Source organism: Cibotium barometz, chromosome 57 (genome assembly GCF_041138505.1).
Source record: "Cibotium barometz isolate CiBa-2024 chromosome 57, ASM4113850v1, whole genome shotgun sequence".
Lineage (NCBI taxonomy): Eukaryota > Viridiplantae > Streptophyta > Polypodiopsida > Cyatheales > Cibotiaceae > Cibotium > Cibotium barometz.
In genome coordinates, this window is record NC_141102.1 from 34,929,106 (window position 1) to 34,947,774 (window position 18,669).

The following is an 18,669-nucleotide window of genomic DNA, read 5'->3' on the forward strand; positions in this document are numbered from 1 at the left end:
TAGATATATAAGGTATAGCCAATCTCCCTTGGTATAGCCAATCACCTGTAAACTAGTTTTGCCAAAAGTAACAAGTTCATCTCGACTACTATGGATTGTTCCAAAGCAAAGGTTATGTACAAAGACCTAGGTTCAATTCTGTCCACTCGCCCCAATAGAGATGCTAGGTGTAGCTAATCACCCATAAACTTATTGCCAAAGGCAGCAAGTCCATGTGGGCTACTACGGATCATTCCAAAACAAAGGGTACGCATGAAAAACATCATTGAACTAGAGGTGGTGCGCATGATAAGACCGAGGATAGATCTCAAGCATGTAGAGTTGGACATGAGCTTGTTAGTAGTGCAATGGCTAGTGTAATATGGCATGTGTAACCTAGGTCTTGGTTTAAATCTTAAATATGCACATAAGGTTCTACATACTCTTACATAAATGTCCCACCCTGCACAAAAGTTTTGAACATCAACAACACAAGCCTTACACTTAGAAAAAAATCTAAGTGTATAGTGTCTGTGCACACAAGGGTGTGTGTATGAAGAGTGTATCGAGAAAAAAATATCAGATCACCTCCAAAAAAAATTGGTGATTGTGATCATTTGTTATCACAAAGGACAAAGTAAGGAGCTTGGGATATGTATAATGTTTATTTCTTGTTTTAAACAGTACATGGAGAGGATCGCTTGGTATATAAAATCATGGTGAAAACTTTGTGAATGTGCTCAACAACATAGCTTGTGTGTGCTTTGAAAGTTAGGCGTATTGATAAGTTTGCTAGGCCTATATTCATCTAGTACTGCAAGCAAGGTGAATATCACTTCAATGATAAAGCCAATCTTGCAATATCAAATCTTTTTTTTGTCATATAGGAGGATCTTTCTTTCAATAAGTATGATCAGTTTTGTAGTTTCCCTCTTTTTATGTGGCTGTTCGCGTCATTTCTAATTAGATTCACTACCAATAGATATGTATCATAATGGTAAGTCATGCATCCCCTTTGTTCAATATATTAGTGAGTCCTTGATGAAAGGGATTTTTAAAAGATAAAAAGACTCATTATTTTTAAGTGTCATGATTGATGAATTCAACTTAAGCAACTTTTAATCATTTATGCATCGTTCTTAGAAACTCATGAACCTGTTATAATTTTTTGTTGGATTACTAGAGATTAACAATAGAACGTCATCTAATTTATACAATGTATCCATGAATTTCATGTTAACTTTTGGTCTTAATATTCAAAAAATGGTTTGTTTTGATTCAAATGGTGCATCAACAATGATCAGATATACCATAATGGCTTATGTGCATGCTTGAAAAGAGAACATCCTTTTTTTACTAACATTCCCTACGTTGCACATTGAGCAAGCTTGTGTTTGTCTGATGCAGTTAAATATTTTGAAATTGCATAAAATTTAGATGCATGCATGAATTTTATTGCATCTATGTTTTTTACAAGCTCTCTAAAATCCTCAACTGTAGATAGTTTAGAGAAAGAGTTTGGGTGTGCATTGATGTGTATGAGTACAATTCATAAGGTGAGATGGTTGATTGTGGTTCATAAGGTTTGCGAGTCTTTTTCATCTATATTTTCTTAACGCTCTCTAAAAACCTCTGTTGTAGAGAGTTTGGGTGTGTAGTGTTGCATATGAGTAAAATTCATATGCATGAATTTTGGAGGAATTTTGTTACATCTGCATTCTTTGAAATCTCTCTAAAACCTCCATTGTAGAGAGTTCATAGAAATATTTTGGGTGTGCAATGGTGCTACAAGAGTACTTGCATGGGTAGAATTCATAAGATGAGATGGTTGTGTAGACACAGTGTAGTTTATAAGGTTTGTGAGTCTTTGAGACTTTGCTAGAGTTTGCAAAAAGAAAGAATAAGTCTAACCTATATCTAAATTAAGCTAAGTTCAATCTTAAACAACCTTTTATTTAAAATTGGCAAAATATGGACGCTCATTGTTTCCCCTTAAGAATTTCCACACCTCCTCTCTCTAGAAAAATGGGCTCATGGTGAAATTTTTACAAATCAAATCCTCCTTAAGAATTTCCACACCTCCTCTCTATGAGTAGATTCCAAATGTGCAATCTCCGATTTGATTTGCAAAAATTTTACAATGAGCCCATTTTTTATTCTTAAAAGGAACCTCCTCTCTATGAGTAGATTCCAAATGTGCAATCTCCGATTTGATTTGCAAAAATTTCACAATGAGCCCATTTTTCATTCTTAAGGAGGTGTGGAAATTCTTGAGGATTTGATTTACAAAAATTTCACCATGAGCCCATTTTTTATTCCAAATGTCTTGATAAGTAGATTCCAAATGTGCAATCTCCGTCAATATTTGATTTGATTTGCAAAAATTTCACCATGAGCCCATTTTTCTAGAGAGAGGAGGTGTGGAAATCCTTAAGGGGCAAAAATGAGAGTCCATGTTTCACCTAATAGTAAATTAAGCTTAAGTTCATACTTAAACTAACCTTTTATCTAAAATTGGTTTTTATATAGTTCCTATATCTAAATTAAGCCAAGTTTTATTTTAAACTAAACTAACTTTAATATAAATGCTAATCTAGGCTAAAGTTAAACAAACCTGATTCAAATTCTAACCTAGGTTTACATTAAACTTACCTAACTTTAACTTCAAACTAAGCTAACTTACATTTAATGCTAATTGGTGATTAATCCTAAAATTAAACTGGCAAAATGATGACTTGTCTCGAGAAAAATTCAAAGAAAACTTATACCAAGATAGAAATACATGCAATGATAAGAACCCCATAGCTCCATGGATACATGAGAGGCATGCTCAAGAAGGGAACCTAGGAGAAGCAGTCTTGGAAAATGATGTAAATAGGAATATAGAAGTTGCTCCAATACCACTTGAACCAAGGGTACATGTAAATCGACATGTTGGAGTCACAAGAGGTCGAGGTAGGGGTTGGACAGATAAACAAAGGATGGCGTACAAGGCCCCACCTCGTCGGTGCCCCACTATGGGAGTAACCCCTCATATGGGAGCCACAACACCTACCAACCTATTAAGGATGGCTAAAGAAATAGGAAAAGGGGTTGCTAGGGAGTTGGGTACCACACCAACACCATAAAGAGAAACACCAGTTAATCCTAATCATGTGGCGAGTTTAATGTCAAACTTCTCAGGTGATGGCGATGCCATACAACACCTAGAGATATTTAAGTTGGTGCGCCAAATGAAAATACTTGTGTTCTCCCTTACACTAGAATGAAATGTTCACCAATTGTATTAATCACTTAAGTCAGATGATATGATTAATTTTGCATGGCTTAAGAGTGTGTTTGTACCTAGTTTTACACAAACCAGAGATCAGTGGAGCCTTGTGGCTCAATTATACAACATTAAGAAATAGGAGCATGAGTCTATGAGAGATTATATCACGCGTCTAAAAAACTTGAATTCAAGGTGTAATCCTAGGGAGAGGTTAACATATGAGCAATTGCTGCCATGCTTCTGTTGGGAGAGTAAGGGATATAAGGATGCATGATTACTTGTTGTTGTCCAAGCCAACATCTCTTGATGATTGTTGCAAACTAGCCATCAACTTTGAGGATGACATGCTTACCACAACCTAACGACACCAAACCTATCACTATGGTTGCTCCGTCGCATGCGTCAGGCTGAATGAGCATGACTATCTTAGAGAGACGAATAAAGGATATGACTCTAAATGAGCTAAGCACTATGATTCTAGATAAAATAAAGCTAAAAGTGGTAAGGGATGTACCCACGAACCAACATCTATATCCCTAATGAGAGTTGGCATGGTGCTCAATATGTCGGCAAAATCACATGAGCATTGAGTGTCCTTAGTTGAGACCCTGCCCGTTGATGTATTACACGCATTATATGGGACTGGGGAACCATGATATGAGTATGTGTAGTACCCATGTCAAACACAACAACTACAAGTACCTTAAGTGCCTCAGTTACCCTCTACAAGGCAACAAATAGCTTTACCTACACCACCTTCTTTTGGAACTCATTTAAGTGTATATAAGGTGTTGGTGATTCTAGTGGTAAGACAAGTGGTGTTAGAGGCACTTCGGGTACTCTATACCTTCTACACAGCAACAGATATCTTTACCTACACCACCTTTTAAAAAAACATGCACTAGGGACAAATCTGTCAAACATGCAAAACCAGATGAGGGGAGTGTATAGAGTACTCGAAGTGCCTCTAACACCACCTGTCTTACCACCACAATCACCAACACCTTAAATACACTCAAATGAGTTCCAGAAGAAGGATACTATGCATGAGAACCTTGGCCAACCATGGAGGAGTTAGATGAAATTTGGGAGGTAACTCCAAAGTATTTTCTAATGTAAGGGAACACACCAGTGCCAATGTTCCAGGCTACAATGTAATGGAAGGGCAAGGAGATTAATGCCACAACAAGGAGAGCCTCGTGCCATTGAGCTAAAATGGTGTAATCATCTGACCACATCGTGTGGTTGAGTGTTCTCATAAGGCTAATGCAATAAACCCACAAAATACTCAAGTGAGTACACACTTAGGATTGAGTTGTGTAAAATGTAGAATTGACCATCTAATCAAGGATTTTCCTTATAGAAGCACTAGAGAGTATTTAAATAGCCACCAATCCAACCACATGACTCTAAATGATTGGGGTGTGATCAAGGGTGGTGACAATACCACTTCATGTCATAACAAACGGAGAACCTTTAGCTGTATCTTCTACTCCATGGGTGAAAAGAAGAAGAAGGAAAAGAAGGTGGGGCGAGGACTGGGCAAGGAGACTCTATAGTGGTGATTTAGGATGGTTTAGATGAGGGAACGATTGCGACACTACAACCACCAAGTCGAGCTAGGATAATGCACTAACAGGGAAAAAGGAAGTGGTGACACAACAGAGCCAAGATGAACTGGTTGAGAAACCCAGGATACCAAGAGGGTTGGGTGAGTAACCAAATGCCCAAAAAGAGATCGAAAAACTAGAGGCTACACAAGCCCTAGTCTAAGAAAGCCAAAAAAAAATTTGAGGGAAATGGTTGCATGCAAGCCGGGATACCGAAATAGTCTATCTTAGACGAAATGCCATGGGGGAAGAAAAACTATTGAATGTCCCAAAACCTATGTTAGAACATAGCAAATGTGGGATCGACTCAGAAGGAGGAAAGAACAACTTATTCTCAAGAATTGTTAAGGAGGGAGGAGAATACCCCCTATATGATTCAACATAAAGCAATGTTGGGAAAAATGGAGAAAACCAGCCTGAGAGCAGACGAACCTCATTGTTGTAAAAATAGCTGAGATACCATGTCGCGGCCTATGGGGAACCTAAAGATGAAAGTCTTCTCATTCTGCTACTACTACCATACATTTATAGTCATGAATTTTACTGGGCACGCAGATTCGTACAATGTGATTCTTGGTAGACCTTTTATGAGAAGTGCCAAGTTCGATTGGGCCACAGATCACATACAGATCACATATACCCACGAAAGGACTCAAAAATCTTGAAAGTAGACGTGTGGACTTGGAAGACGTGTCCCATAGATGGGGGGTTGTTTATAAATGATTCTCAAACAATGGACACAAAAAACTTCAGTGCAACTATGTGCAACCCATGAAAAACCAGAAGTGTCATAGGAAGAGAACCTCTTGTATGCTCCTCTTCCAAAAGATGATTTTTGCTTGGGAGGTGTACTTTTAGGAAGACCCACATACAACATGCATTTAAAGGCTATTAAAAAAATACCCTTTTGTGTGAATTTCAACTTAATAAAATGACCCCTTTTTCTTTATAAACTTACAGTTTTTTTTCCAAAATTCCATTTAAAACCCTCTTATGTAAGTAGATTTTTGTAACTCTTTCTCAAAATCTTGCTTTAAAAAAACCCTCCTAATGATCGCACATATATTTTTAAGTGAACCCCGCAAAGATTTTTGTAAGAATTGGATGCATGTACTAGCCACAAGATGTCATTGTTGGGAAAATCTAAAACAAAGTTTATGGAACTAGATTGGAAGAGTGAGATGTCCATCACCATCAAAGTACGCATGATGAGACCATCAGTGGTGTGAACGAGTCATGGGAAAGCTCTTCAAAAGAGCAGAAACCTTGGATTCAACCACAAGGTTGAAGTTCAAAAAATGGTTGAAGAAGAAGTGCTATCAGGATAATCCCAATGAGATTCTTAGAAGAGGACCCATGGATGCTTAATGGCTAAGATACATCGAAGCCACTAAAATTCACAAGGAATTCTCTAAGAATTGGGGAGAAGAGTTAAGCCAGATAATGTTACAAATACCTCAAGAGATTAAAGCGAGTCAAGACACCCCCAAGCTCACAAGATTGGAGAGAAGGAGACAAAAACAAAGCATGGTTGAAGCTAAGCAAGAAGCAAAAAGAGCTTTGACAGGAAAGGAGGAAAATAAGGAGGAGTCGAACTTACGGAAGGTTACAATTCATTCAATGTCGATGAAAGACATGTGATTCACCTATGGGCACAACGCTTGAAAGGTGAACAAAAATGGGTCTCATAGATGGATCTGCAAAGGTGAAGGGGGTAGATATTGCAGAGCCTAGTGAAGGCCCCAAACCTGTCTTCATCAGAGACCTAACCCCACAAGAGGAAGAGGCATTGCTTACTCTATTAAGAGAGTTTAAGGACTTCTTGCTTGGAGCTATAAAGACATGAAGGGAGTGCTGTCCAAAAGTGGTGTAGCGCACCATCCCTAGCATGGAAGTTTCAAGGCCAGTTAAGCAGCGTCCTTACCAAATGAGTCCAAAATGAGTCCAAAATACTCAGCAACAATTGTAAAGGAGTAAATTGATAAACTCATTGTTGCTGTAAATTTGATTTATGAGATTCAATGCACAGATTGGGTTTCACTAATTATGGTTGTACCCAAGACAAACAAAAAGTTGCATGTGTGTGCTGATTTGAAGAAGGTGAATTCTGTAACCTACAAGGATCACTACCCATTACCGTACATAGAGCACATGTTGAAAGAGTGACTGAAGCAGAACCTTACAATTTTTAAGACGGATTCTCAAGATACAACCAAGTATCCATTGCACCAGAAGACCAACATATAGTTGCATTCACCACCACATGGGGAACCTTTGTGTATAAGGTCATGCCATTTAGAATGACCAATGCCCCTACAACATTCCAAAGGTTAATGAGTACAACCTTTAAGGATTACTTGCAAAAATGGTTAGAGGTGTTCATTGATGATCTCTGTGTGCATTCGTAATGGATGGAGTAATTAGTTTGCCTAAGAAAAGTGTTTGAAAGGTGTTGATTATATCATATATCTTTAATGATCTCTATGTGCATTCGTAAATGGATGGAGAAGCTGTTGGAGAATGTATGTTTATATTATTGTTCTATATACAATTACAGTATAACAGGTTTATAATACCATTGTGCTAGAGATTGTAGGTCTGCTTATAAGTATAAAAGCTTTTGCAATCACCATTTTGTTGGTAAGTTGCTTGTAGAGTAGGTAACGATGTTTGACAACTTATCATAAATTATAAGTGAGAAGCTAGACAAGAATAATTTTGAGGCTTGGAAATTGAGGATAACCAATTTCTTTATAGAAAAAAGATATTGTGAGTTCATTATAACTTATGAAAAAGAGCTAGAGATTGTTGAAGAAAATCCCACCCCACATCAGGTGTAGGCATACAAAGCATAGTATGAAAGAGCCAGATAGTTTTTGTACTTGTTGTCCTATCAGTGTGACAGACTTTATGATTGTGCATATACATGATGCACAAACACCTACTAAGGAGGATTGGGACACTTGGTGAAGATGTATAGTACAAACACTCAAGCTCGAAAGATGCAACTAAAGCAGGAGATGCGCATAATGTGATCATAGGAAAGTTGAGTATAATCAGTGAAAGGTTAAAGGGTTTGCAGACACCCTTGCTTCTATTAGATCACTAGAGTAGATGGAAATGATACGGTATCGTGATTAAATGGTCTTGGCAAGGAATACTGTAACAGTTAGTTTTAGCCCTCCATTGGAGTTTGAGATAACTTTCTTGATTTTTAGGAACTGATTGCTCTCCTCATCTATGAAGAGACGAATATTGTTCATCCTCTAGAAATTCACATGAGTTAGTCTCTTACTCAAATACAGGTAGAGGTAGAGATCAATCATCATCTATAGGACGCGGTGGAGGTTGATTTGGAAATCAAAACTAGAAGCCAACAACAAGAAGAAGAAGAAAATCAATCTCATGTACAGGTGCAAGGCTACTCTAGAGGTAGGGGGAGCTAGAGAGGCCAAGGTGATTGTTGGCAAAGAAATTAAAATACAAATAGCATGGAGTGCTATTACTATGGCAAGCCAAGTCACATTGCAAAAAAGGATAATGATGTCAAAAGTGGAAAGTTACAGTAAGGCAACTATGCATCATCAACAAGTAAACAGGCTGATGACAGAAGTGAGCAACTGTTTATGATACATCACATGCTCAGTTCCATGATAAGCCAAAAGAGCTCTTCAGCAAAATCTGTAGATTCACAAAACCCTAATTCAGTAAAATCACATTAGGTCTAGAGTTTTAGTGATTATATAGGCTCTTAGTACTCCCTTACACCTTCCCAACAAGCCTTAAACCTCTTCGGTCTGACATCATTTGGATTCCCAACTTGCCACTTTTCATTTGAGGTCAAACTTGGACCCAATCAAAAACAACGAGCTATTTGGGACAAATGACATCATAGGATGGATGCACATTATTAGGGCTTTCCAAAAATCCATAGTACACCCAAATCCGATGTCATTTGGAGGGTCAAACCTATATCATTGTCTTTGACCAAAAAGTCAAAACAGAGGATATATACACTTTGACTTTGGTCAAACCCTCTTAGGCATAGTTAGCACTTGTTATCACAAGCCTACACACCAAATTTTATCTAAATCTGATGACTTTTGAGTACTCTATAGCCTAATTCCTATTTTCAACAGTGTCGCACAAACCCTAAAATAGAGAATATTAGGGCTATCCAAAAATCTTATGTTCTTGCATTTTTGGATACTACACCACAAGATCTATCCATAGAGCCCTAGATTATCAAATTCCAACACTATTCAAGCCTTCTACTAGCCATTTTCCATTTTCAGCCATTATGCCAAGGGGGCGTCCATCTAAGCAAGCGATGAAACTTTAAGAGATAAGGGAATACAAGGAAATGGTGAATGAGGATCATGTAGAGGCAATTGGTGAAGAGCATATGAATTTACAAGGCTAAAACAACATTGCAAATGTGGCACATAGGATAAATCATGTGCAAATTGGGCCAAGTTTTGCAATTGTAGCCAATCCATCAAATCAATTGGGAGAAGCAAATGCACAAGCGATGCCTGCTATAACAAATCATATGTCACAAATGATGATGATGATGAGATGCATGATGGAAAACATGCTTCAAACATTTTTAGAACCCATTATGCAAGAGCTTAAGGGCCTTCGTGAATGACATGACGAGCATGGATGAAGATAAGGGTGGACCATCTCACACTATTCAACAAGCTCATGTTAAAGATAAAGAGAATCATCACCAAAGTTTTCATTCTACTTCTGGTGCTATGCGCAACCCAATGTTTCCATACACACCCAATGAAGCCAAAGGCAAGGATCATGCATCTCCAAATGAAAGCTCAAGATTCCCAAGGAGTGATGTTTATATTCCATTCAAGGGAAATACTCATCGAGGTGGTGCTTCAAGACCTCATGTTGAGGACGATCTTGATGATGAGTTTTAGCATAACAATGGTCAAATGCCTTCTTCTTCACAAGCCACGAATGGAGGAAAGAAATGTGTTAAGTTCTATGGTAGGGCCACTACTCGTGAAGGAAAGAAAAGGTCGATCAATGTATGTGAATTCTTGGTACCATTTCGTGGTTTACCTCTTACTTTGAGGGGGGATGGAAGAGCTATTATACACTCTATTTTGAAAGAGGTTGGCTTTACTAAGGACAAACGAGGAGTTCCATTCACAATCACATTTGGCCATTGCGTAGAGTATGATTATATGGGTCTTTATGCGGACAGTGATGAGGATTATGCCTTGGTACATGTGGATCATGCTCGGATAGTCACTTGTGACGTGTATCATGCCTATGGACCTATGCATGGTGATGGATGCAATGAGGACATGGATTCACATTTGATGGTGCATGTTATGGAGTATGAGGCATTCTCTTTTGATGCTCATGGATGCCTATGCATTGACACGGACATATTCTATCAAACATTCACTTTTGGACATGATGTATTCATGTATGATCCGAGTGGGTGGTTCTATATGGACTATCATGTACCCACAAGGTCCTATGCATGGGTGCATTATTCTTTTGACCCAAGGGGACATTGGATGCATCTCGTCCATGGATGTGTTACATTACACCATCCATTTGATCAAGGGAGGAGGCAGGATCGATACAGTCATGAGTCACGCATGGCTTGGATTTCCATTCGATCCAGGCATCATTATCATTAGTGTCACCGTTGACAACGCCCTCCTATCCTTTCGATCCGAGCGGGCATCGTGGATATGTTTTTGATCGCAGCGGATACATCTAGGCTATGAGTGCATTTTTTCCTTTTGTATATAGCCTCTTGTATATGTTTTGTGTGCACGACGATGACCCTTCGATTTCGAGGACGAAATCATTGTAGGAGGGAATGGTTTGTAAATGAAGTAGATTTAGTGGCCTAGGCACTTGGGCTTAGGGTCATTTACATGTGTACTTTTGGGGGCCTTGGGCAATATGATACATAGGGCTCATGGGCATTGTATAACCTTTTAATCATTTTTACTATTAGCTTTCTTGGAGTTCTTATGCCCAAGCTTCTATGGTGTTCTTCTCCCTTAGAGATGAAGTTAGTGACTACACCCATGTTATCCACTCCATGTCTTGAGTGGGGGTCATTTGCTTTCTTGCACACACACACACACACAGAGAAATCGTGTCTTGAATGTTTAAAAGTTAATAATGTATCTTTGTTTATAAATTCATAGATCTTCTTACAACACTAACTCATTCCATAGATAGCATTACATCAACATGGGATGACCCAAAAAGGATTCGAGGAAATTATCTCATCGTGCAACATTCACATGCACCACAAGTGTAAGGAAAGTTGATCATAACCTTCTTTCAAATTCTAGTTTAGATGGTGTCTTAAGTAAAAATGACATAAAAGGAAAAAAGAAACGTGCGTGATAAAATTTACTTATGCATGGAAAATTAATTTCCCATAGGCTTATCCTATCATAGACAATAATGACATGTTAAATGCAAAAAGTGTGCACCAAAATGAAAGCAGCTAATATTTTGGGAGAAGAGAGTAGTAGCACTCTTAAAAAACAAGCTCTTGAAAACCATCAAAATTCTGAACTCCATTAAAAAAAATGTGTGGAAAGACTGAAGTTGAAAGCAAGGGCACAGGAGTTCATTGAAGAATCTATGTCAAGTTTTGATGAAAGATTTATTGATGTAGGTTGCTTAATGCAGCAAAGCTCTTCTCACCAAGAAATTATCCAAACAACAAAGCAGAACGACCAGTTTTTGCAAGGCAATTTTTTGATCGATTATGTGATAGATTTAATGGTGGAGACTCATCTTCATTTGGTGGATCAAGAGCTATGTAAAGCAGAAATTACACATTTTGCACCTACATTAGTCAAGTCTTACCCCACAAAGAGTATATTTGATTCTTGGATCCAATGTAGTATAGTGAGATAGAATGAAGGCAAATGTTTCTCAAATTGTTTAAAGCTATGGCAAGTTGATCTTGTTATACTTGCTAGTTCTAACATGTGTGAAAGAGGATTCTCCAAACAAAACCAAATAAATCATCATGATAGGTCTTGCCTTAGCTTGAAAACTTTAGATATGATCATGTTCATGTCCCTAGAGGAGCTTGAAAATGTGAATTGGGATCACATATTTGATGTGTGGAAGTCGAAAAAAGACCCCAAAACGTGATTACCTAAATTTCTTGGTATGAAATAAAGTTATATCCAATGTTGATATGTTTAAATTTGAGTGATATGTAAGAATAATAGTAAAAGTTTCCTTTTTTTTTCTATACAGCATTGTAATAATATAAGAGAAAGATAGGAGGAAAAAAAACCTTGCAAACCAAGGATAAGGTTAAAATTTGCCATTCTATCTTGAAGGGTAATGCATAAGGTTAGTAGTCCTCTTAGAGAGAGAGAGTCTCTCCACACACTCCACACACATGCTCTCTCTCTCTCTCTCTATACCCAGGAGGCCGCCCGCGTGTGAAACACAAGGATGGAGATGAGTTAAATCCTCTGCATCTTCGTCCTTGCTTTACAAAATGAGCCTGGCAGCCGCAGCGGCTTTAGCCTCATCTGCAACACGATCTCTCTCGCACCGTCTGTCGTTTAGGGTTTCTCTCACAGGCGGCCACACGCTTAGCCTGCTTAAGGCGAGCGGGGCGGCATTCTGCAGGGTTCGAGTTTCGGCGCCATTCACGACAGCGGCAGTGGCAGCAGGATTACTCAACGCCAACAGAAATTCTCTGACGCTCACAAGGATCAGCGATGGCGCTCCGCACCTCAGGGGCTTCTGGAGAGGCTCCGACGGTAGCAGCGGCGGAGCCCCCTTCAGAGGCAAGGTCTTCTTGTCTTACTCCTCGCCGGACGGCACACCTTTCTACTACCCGGGTTCCAGCTTCGCAGACCTCGGCATCGGACCGGAAAAGCTTCTTCAACCAGGTGACCCCGACACCTACCAAGTAAAAATCCGCGATGTCATGCCTGTAGGCTATTTCGTTGACATGCCCAGCGGCAGGGAGGGCTACTTGCCCGGAAACGATTTAGGGTTTTCCGGTGGCATAGAGCGCCTGAGGACGATCTTTCAAGTAGGGCAAGAGGTCACTGTGCGCATCACATTCAGGGGCGGTGGGGGTCGTGAGCTTCTATCCATCAGAAAGTACGATCCTGAACGTCCACCCGTAGAACCGCCCAAGGTTGCCCGCAGCTCAGGCTCCGGCAAGCGCAAGATATCTTCCATGATGAGGAGGAGAGCACAGCAGCAACGTAGTTAGGTAGCTGCGGCCATGGCCCTGTGATGGTCTCCCTTCCATCTGTGTGATGATCCTAGGACTTTGCTCCAACTCCAGACTAAGATGAGCCTTTCAAGGTTGAGAAGTTCATTTGGCCCTTTCCTTGAGAGGGCTGGCTTAGCTTTACAAAATCTTTTTGGTCTGATGTAATCTACTTGCTCTTAGTATGTTAGTTGATTCTCAACCAGCAGTGTTAAGTACCTGATGGTTGTTATGTGGGTGAGTCCATGATACGCTCACTTTGTCTGCTGCTATCATGGATGTGTGCCACTATCTGTGTTTGTCTTTTGAGACATTGCTGTCTACACAGGTTGTTTGGTTTGTTTAATGGTCGAAAGTTATGCCCTGGAGAAAATTGCAACCTCAAAAATGCATGCTTCATTTCTCGTGTTGAAAGATAAGTCACCTCCTGCACTATTCATATTCAAATCTTTGCTTTTATCTCACTCTGGGAATGATACTGCGTTATCGTGTGCTGTCAATATGTAACCGTGTGAACTTTCAGTGTAACAATGTCCTTGCTCTATCAAAAGTCTCTTATCATTGAAATTCGTCAGCATGGCGCTTGTCTGAATTACAAAAAATGCTCCCATCTATTGCACTGTTAGCTTTGCCAGAACTTGGATCCAGGCAGGGTGCCTTTTTTGTGTATTCTTCCACAAAAGAGCATTACGCTTCTTGCCATTGTAGGTAGAATGCCTTTGTTTTGTTAAATTCTTCAAAAAAATAATTAGGGTTCTGTGTACTCCTTAAATAGCTGGAGACAGAAATAAGGGGCTATTTTTCAGAATTCTATCCATGTTTTGAACCCACTTTCTTTTCCACTACTTTTTAAAGTGTTATCTAAGAATAATAACATACGACCATGGTTCTTCATTTGAGTGGCTGGCCATATGATTGACCAGCCATATACTTGCAAACGTGTGTATAATATGTGGGTTTCATACTTCACCCATTTATGTGTTTATATATATATATGAATAAATAATTGGGAGTTTCTACGTTCTTGCAAGCCTGCTGTCCTCATGTTTTTATTGTTATCATTCATGCTTCAAAGTTAAAGCTTTTTAATTTCAAAATTTCAGATTTTGAACAGCCTTAAGACACTCAAGGTAGGGTTGGTCAAGAAGGTAGGGTTGTGATACCCCACTGTAGGCCAAAGCAAATATTTTCATACCTATCATTTTTCCAAACGTCTGCTGTTGCTTTATATTCCTTTAAAGACCAGCAGAGTTACTATCCTGATGAACGCAGAGTTTGCTTTCAAAGGCCTTGAGTAGCTCTCTTAGGAAGCTAAGGGTTAAGTGAAGAATCATTCAGGAGCCAGAGTAGCTGTACGGAATCCTTTCTGGTGGAGGGGATATTCGCTCAACAAGTCCAAAGGTGTGAGTGGTGAGTTTGTAGCAGCTTTTAGGGCAGCAAGGGTGGCAAACTGGTCTCTCTCTCATTTTTTAAGGTGACTTGACATGAGCTACCATATTTGGGATGGGACCCAAGAACTCCTGCCGTGGTGAAGAGAATCTCCAGTGGATGCAGTGGATGCAATGGGCAGGAGTTGGTCCATGATATATATATGTAGCTATAAACACCAAACACCTGTATGTGTGTGTAAGAGAGAGATATGCTTGATAGGTAACAACCCAATGTCAATAGGGCTTTTCCTCCTTATAAAACCATGCAATGAAAATTTGCCTATCAATGATTAATTTGTGGTATCACAATGGTAGATGATAATTCCATCATACAAGTTTTGGTACTACTGCATGATTTAAGGCCTTTAACACAAACAATATACAATGTATTTATAACAATTTCCTTTATTATTATGCGTAATTTATTACCTTGCTTTCGCAATTCACAATGCAAAAAAAACCTGCCTAAAATATCTTCATTGACTAAGAGCACCGATACATAAGACACTTCCAAGTGTTCATTTAAAGCATAAATGCCCACGCTATTCACAATGCAAAAAAAACCTGCCTAAAATATCTTCATTGACTAAGAGCACCGATACATAAGACACTTCCAAGTGTTCATTTAAAGCATAAATGCCCACGCTATTCACAATGCAAAAAAAAAAACCTGCCTAAAATATCTCCATCGACTAGAGCACCGATACAGAAGACACTTCCAAGTGTTCATTTAAAGCATGAAAGCCCATGCTTTGTCAACGTTTTGCAACATGCACCAGACATCATAAGGCTTTCAAATGATTTTGACTTTACTGCTTCCATCAGCAGATGTTACATTCTGTCGCATGTCAGCTTGGTTTAAAGTAACACGAGTTCACAACTGCATGATTAAGCTGGCACTGATCATTTACAGCATTCGTGTTTCAAACAAACCAGCATTTAATCACAGTGCTTTCTACGTAGGGAGGAGAATTTTACGCAACAGAGAATTTTACGCAGCAGAGAGAACCTCTAAACTGCAGAGCTTCACTACCATGTAGATTATAGCTCAATTTTCACCAACCCTTGGCATGTATAGCACTCAAGGGTCCGTTGCCAAGCTACTAGCAGCAATGCTCAACTGTTTAAACTACTGCACAGGATGGAAGTTCCTCTGATCACCCAAGGAGAAAATTAAGGGGAGAACTCACCTTGCTGGCTATCATATCTTCCCTACACTTTTTATTGCATTTAGCATAGTGCACTAAGATTAGCACATGATTAGCACCTCAGACACAAAAGAAGTTCCACTCAAGTAAAAGGAAGTTCTGAAGCTTCTACCGATAGATTTTGAAAAAATTTAAAGAATGAAAAGGACCGTGAATAGATGGGCAGTACAAAAATCATAACCAAAATACAGTGGCCCCCGACTAGAACACAAACTCTACAATGGAGCTTCAACTAATGAGTTGCATCTTTCCTCTTGGTTTACGCTTCTTCCACCCCTGCATTTAGTTAAAATCAATATGGAAAGTAAGCAGCAGCCATAAACAGCCAAGGCTCTCTCTCTCTCTCTCACGCGCACATACACACACAAAATGCACAAGCGCACATCATGTTTCTGTGCGGACGTGTGGGAATATTAGTTTACGATTGTGCACTCAGCACACTGTAGAAGTGATCAAAGGAGTGAGGAACTCACAAAAGCAAGGTAGTAGATGAGAGTCAGGATTGCTAACAGGACAAAGACAATCTGGAACACATTGTACCTGCACGCATGTAATCAGGAAGGTCAATCAGACATGCGAACCATCCATATCAAGAAGCAATTTTTGCTGATACCAATTGTCCCACGGTTTACATGCATTTTGTGGCCCTATTCAAGATTTTGGGACAACCGAACCAAGAAATCAGTGGCAGAAATCTCTCTCTCTCTGATATGTACTAGCCTCATGCCTCATATATCATTTTCGCCTTCTGCTGAAATTCTCATCCGTGAGCCCAGCCCCCCCCCTCCCTGGGGGGCCCGCAGAAGGTCCTGGAGACATCTCTCACAGTCCGTGGCACAGTGACCCAAACCGACCTTTCATAGGAGTTAATAACATCTCTCTCTCTCTCTCTCTTTCTCTCTCTCACATATACACACACATCACAAGAGGTGGATATCACAGCATCCTCGAGGAGAATGACACATCACGCGTGATGAGTTATATTTTCCACCTACTCCATTGTATTCACAGAGTCTACATAGTGTGTGGGGCCCTGTTTTTTCTTTTGGGAGTGTCATGCACACCACATCTGTGAATGCCAGAAGGACATGGATCTTACTTATAGCCACATCTTAAAGATGAGGGGCAGAATATGGTCCAATTAGAGCAGTTTGGATAGCCTAAAGGTGCCTAGGACATGGCCCACAGGTTGGGACACAAGTTGGGCACAATATAGACATGTTTTATGGTTATTTTCATAATGTGTTATGACCTGAAAATGGACTTAAAAACAACTTGCCATCCTACCCCTATATAAAGTTGGCCAAAGGTCATTGTAGGACAGATATCTCACAGATCTCTCAAGTGTTAGGAAGAACTCTGCATAGAGGCTCAGGCAAGTCTAGGCATGAAAGCACTTAAACCTAGAGAGCACGACTGAGCTGTGGAATCAGCATGACATCTTTGGTATGCACAATAGGTTCGCATGCATGAACCGGATCTAAGTCTAGATTCAAGAACCATTGCACATATTCATGTTTCAGAATATTTAGTAGATTAGGGTTACATCTCGTCTTCTGTGTGTTTGGTAAATAGTAGGATTAGCGTTAATCTCTCTTGCTAAGCGTTAATCAAGAACACACCTCAGCAACGCATGTAATGCAGCTAGTTTTTCCTTTTCATGTTTATTCGTGGCTCATATGTAACATCTTTTTGGTCACAAAGACCCTTTGGGTCCTTACATTAATGAAATCTCTCTCTCTCTCTCTCTCTCTCTCTCTCCCCCCACTAAGAGATCCGGAGGAAATTTCATTGTCTCTTCCCCCCAACCCCCCCCCCCCCCCCCCGCTCTCTCTCTCTCTTTCACAGGTCATGTAGCATATAAGGACTAGAGATGTTTAGGCATGTACTAACTGGAACTTCGCCGGCATAGAGATCATAATGAGGCAGCAGGCGTCTCCTAGACCTTCTTTGAGTCACAACCACCAATTATAGTGGCCCGACAGGAGCAGCAGCAGGACCAGCCAGGTCCACGATGACCTATACGGATGTGTGATCCTCTGGCCCCCCACACACAGGGTGTCACTAGTGAGCATGCACGATCCTTCTGAAAGCCAGACGTCCCAGACACGGAGGCCTCATCCCTCCACCTGGTAGCTGCAGATCCGGAATATTCTTGGACAACATGGTGAGCTCCCATCACAAACGGGAGATGCTATGGCTGCTTTGTGTCCTATTCTGGACGAGGATGGTATCACTATATGACCACACATTTGTTAGAAATTGTGCATCTCAGTGTTATGGGGTCATGACTATTTATTGGTTATTTCTGCATAACTATAAAAGGGGCCTCCCATTTTCACTTGTTTATCATCTATCCTATTCACAGGCACATGCTCTACACCATCGCTGGCTGGTATTGCCATTGTAAAAGCCTTTCGCTACATAACATGATGTTCATTGTCTAATGCCTCTCTCTCTCCTTTGCTCTCCCTCTCTCCTATGCTTTGCTTCACATTGTGCAACTTTATCATGGTATCAGTCACTTAGGTGACCAGCACTTCAAGGCGGCGGTGAGTTTCCTTACTGCAAGAAGTACAGCGTTTTTTGGGAGTTGAAGAAGGCTTGCGTTTTTTGCCTGCATATGCAGTAGAAGGCTGTGTTTTGTGCAATTTTCCAAGCTGCTGTGTTTTCCTACTCACTTAGTGGCTACATTTCTTTTGGCTGTTGCGTTTTCATCCTGAAGGCTGCATTTTTCACATTGGTGGCTGCATTTTCTTCTGGGGTGCTGTGCTTCAGCTTTGATGGCTGCGTTTTTGTGGTGGCGCGTTTTCCATCTCCTCCTCCCTCTCCTTCCGTATCCCAGATACCATATCCTCGTTCACAGGCACCCTCTCGCGGGGTCACAGCCGCAACCAAGCTCCTTGCTTGAGTT

The 18,669-nt window shown here is 40.1% G+C and overlaps 2 protein-coding genes across 5 annotated transcripts in view; one reads left to right on the forward strand and one right to left on the reverse strand.

Annotated features, from left to right (window-relative positions):
- Positions 1 to 12,349: 12,349 nt before the first annotated feature.
- On the forward strand, positions 12,350 to 13,500 carry LOC147606692 (uncharacterized). Its single transcript, XM_086792097.1, has one exon. It carries the CDS (start codon positions 12,386 to 12,388, stop codon positions 13,115 to 13,117), a length of 732 nt encoding a protein of 243 aa, XP_086648223.1. The 5' UTR covers positions 12,350 to 12,385; the 3' UTR covers positions 13,118 to 13,500.
- A 1,838-nt stretch (positions 13,501 to 15,338) lies between these two features.
- Positions 15,339 to 18,669, reverse strand: part of LOC147606693 (LIMR family protein Os06g0128200-like) — a 52,701-nt gene continuing 49,370 nt past the window's right edge. For 3 of the 4 annotated variants that reach the window (XM_086791986.1, XM_086791987.1, XM_086791988.1), the window contains 2 exons: positions 16,229 to 16,295; positions 15,339 to 16,031 (listed from right to left, as the gene is read on the reverse strand). In XM_086791986.1, the coding sequence (XP_086648112.1) occupies positions 15,984 to 16,031; positions 16,229 to 16,295 (115 nt within the window). In that variant the 3' untranslated portion in view covers positions 15,339 to 15,983. Of the gene's footprint in view, positions 16,032 to 16,228; positions 16,296 to 16,339; positions 16,403 to 18,669 lie in introns of those variants that run through there. The other variant, XM_086791989.1, reaches the window with a different exon arrangement.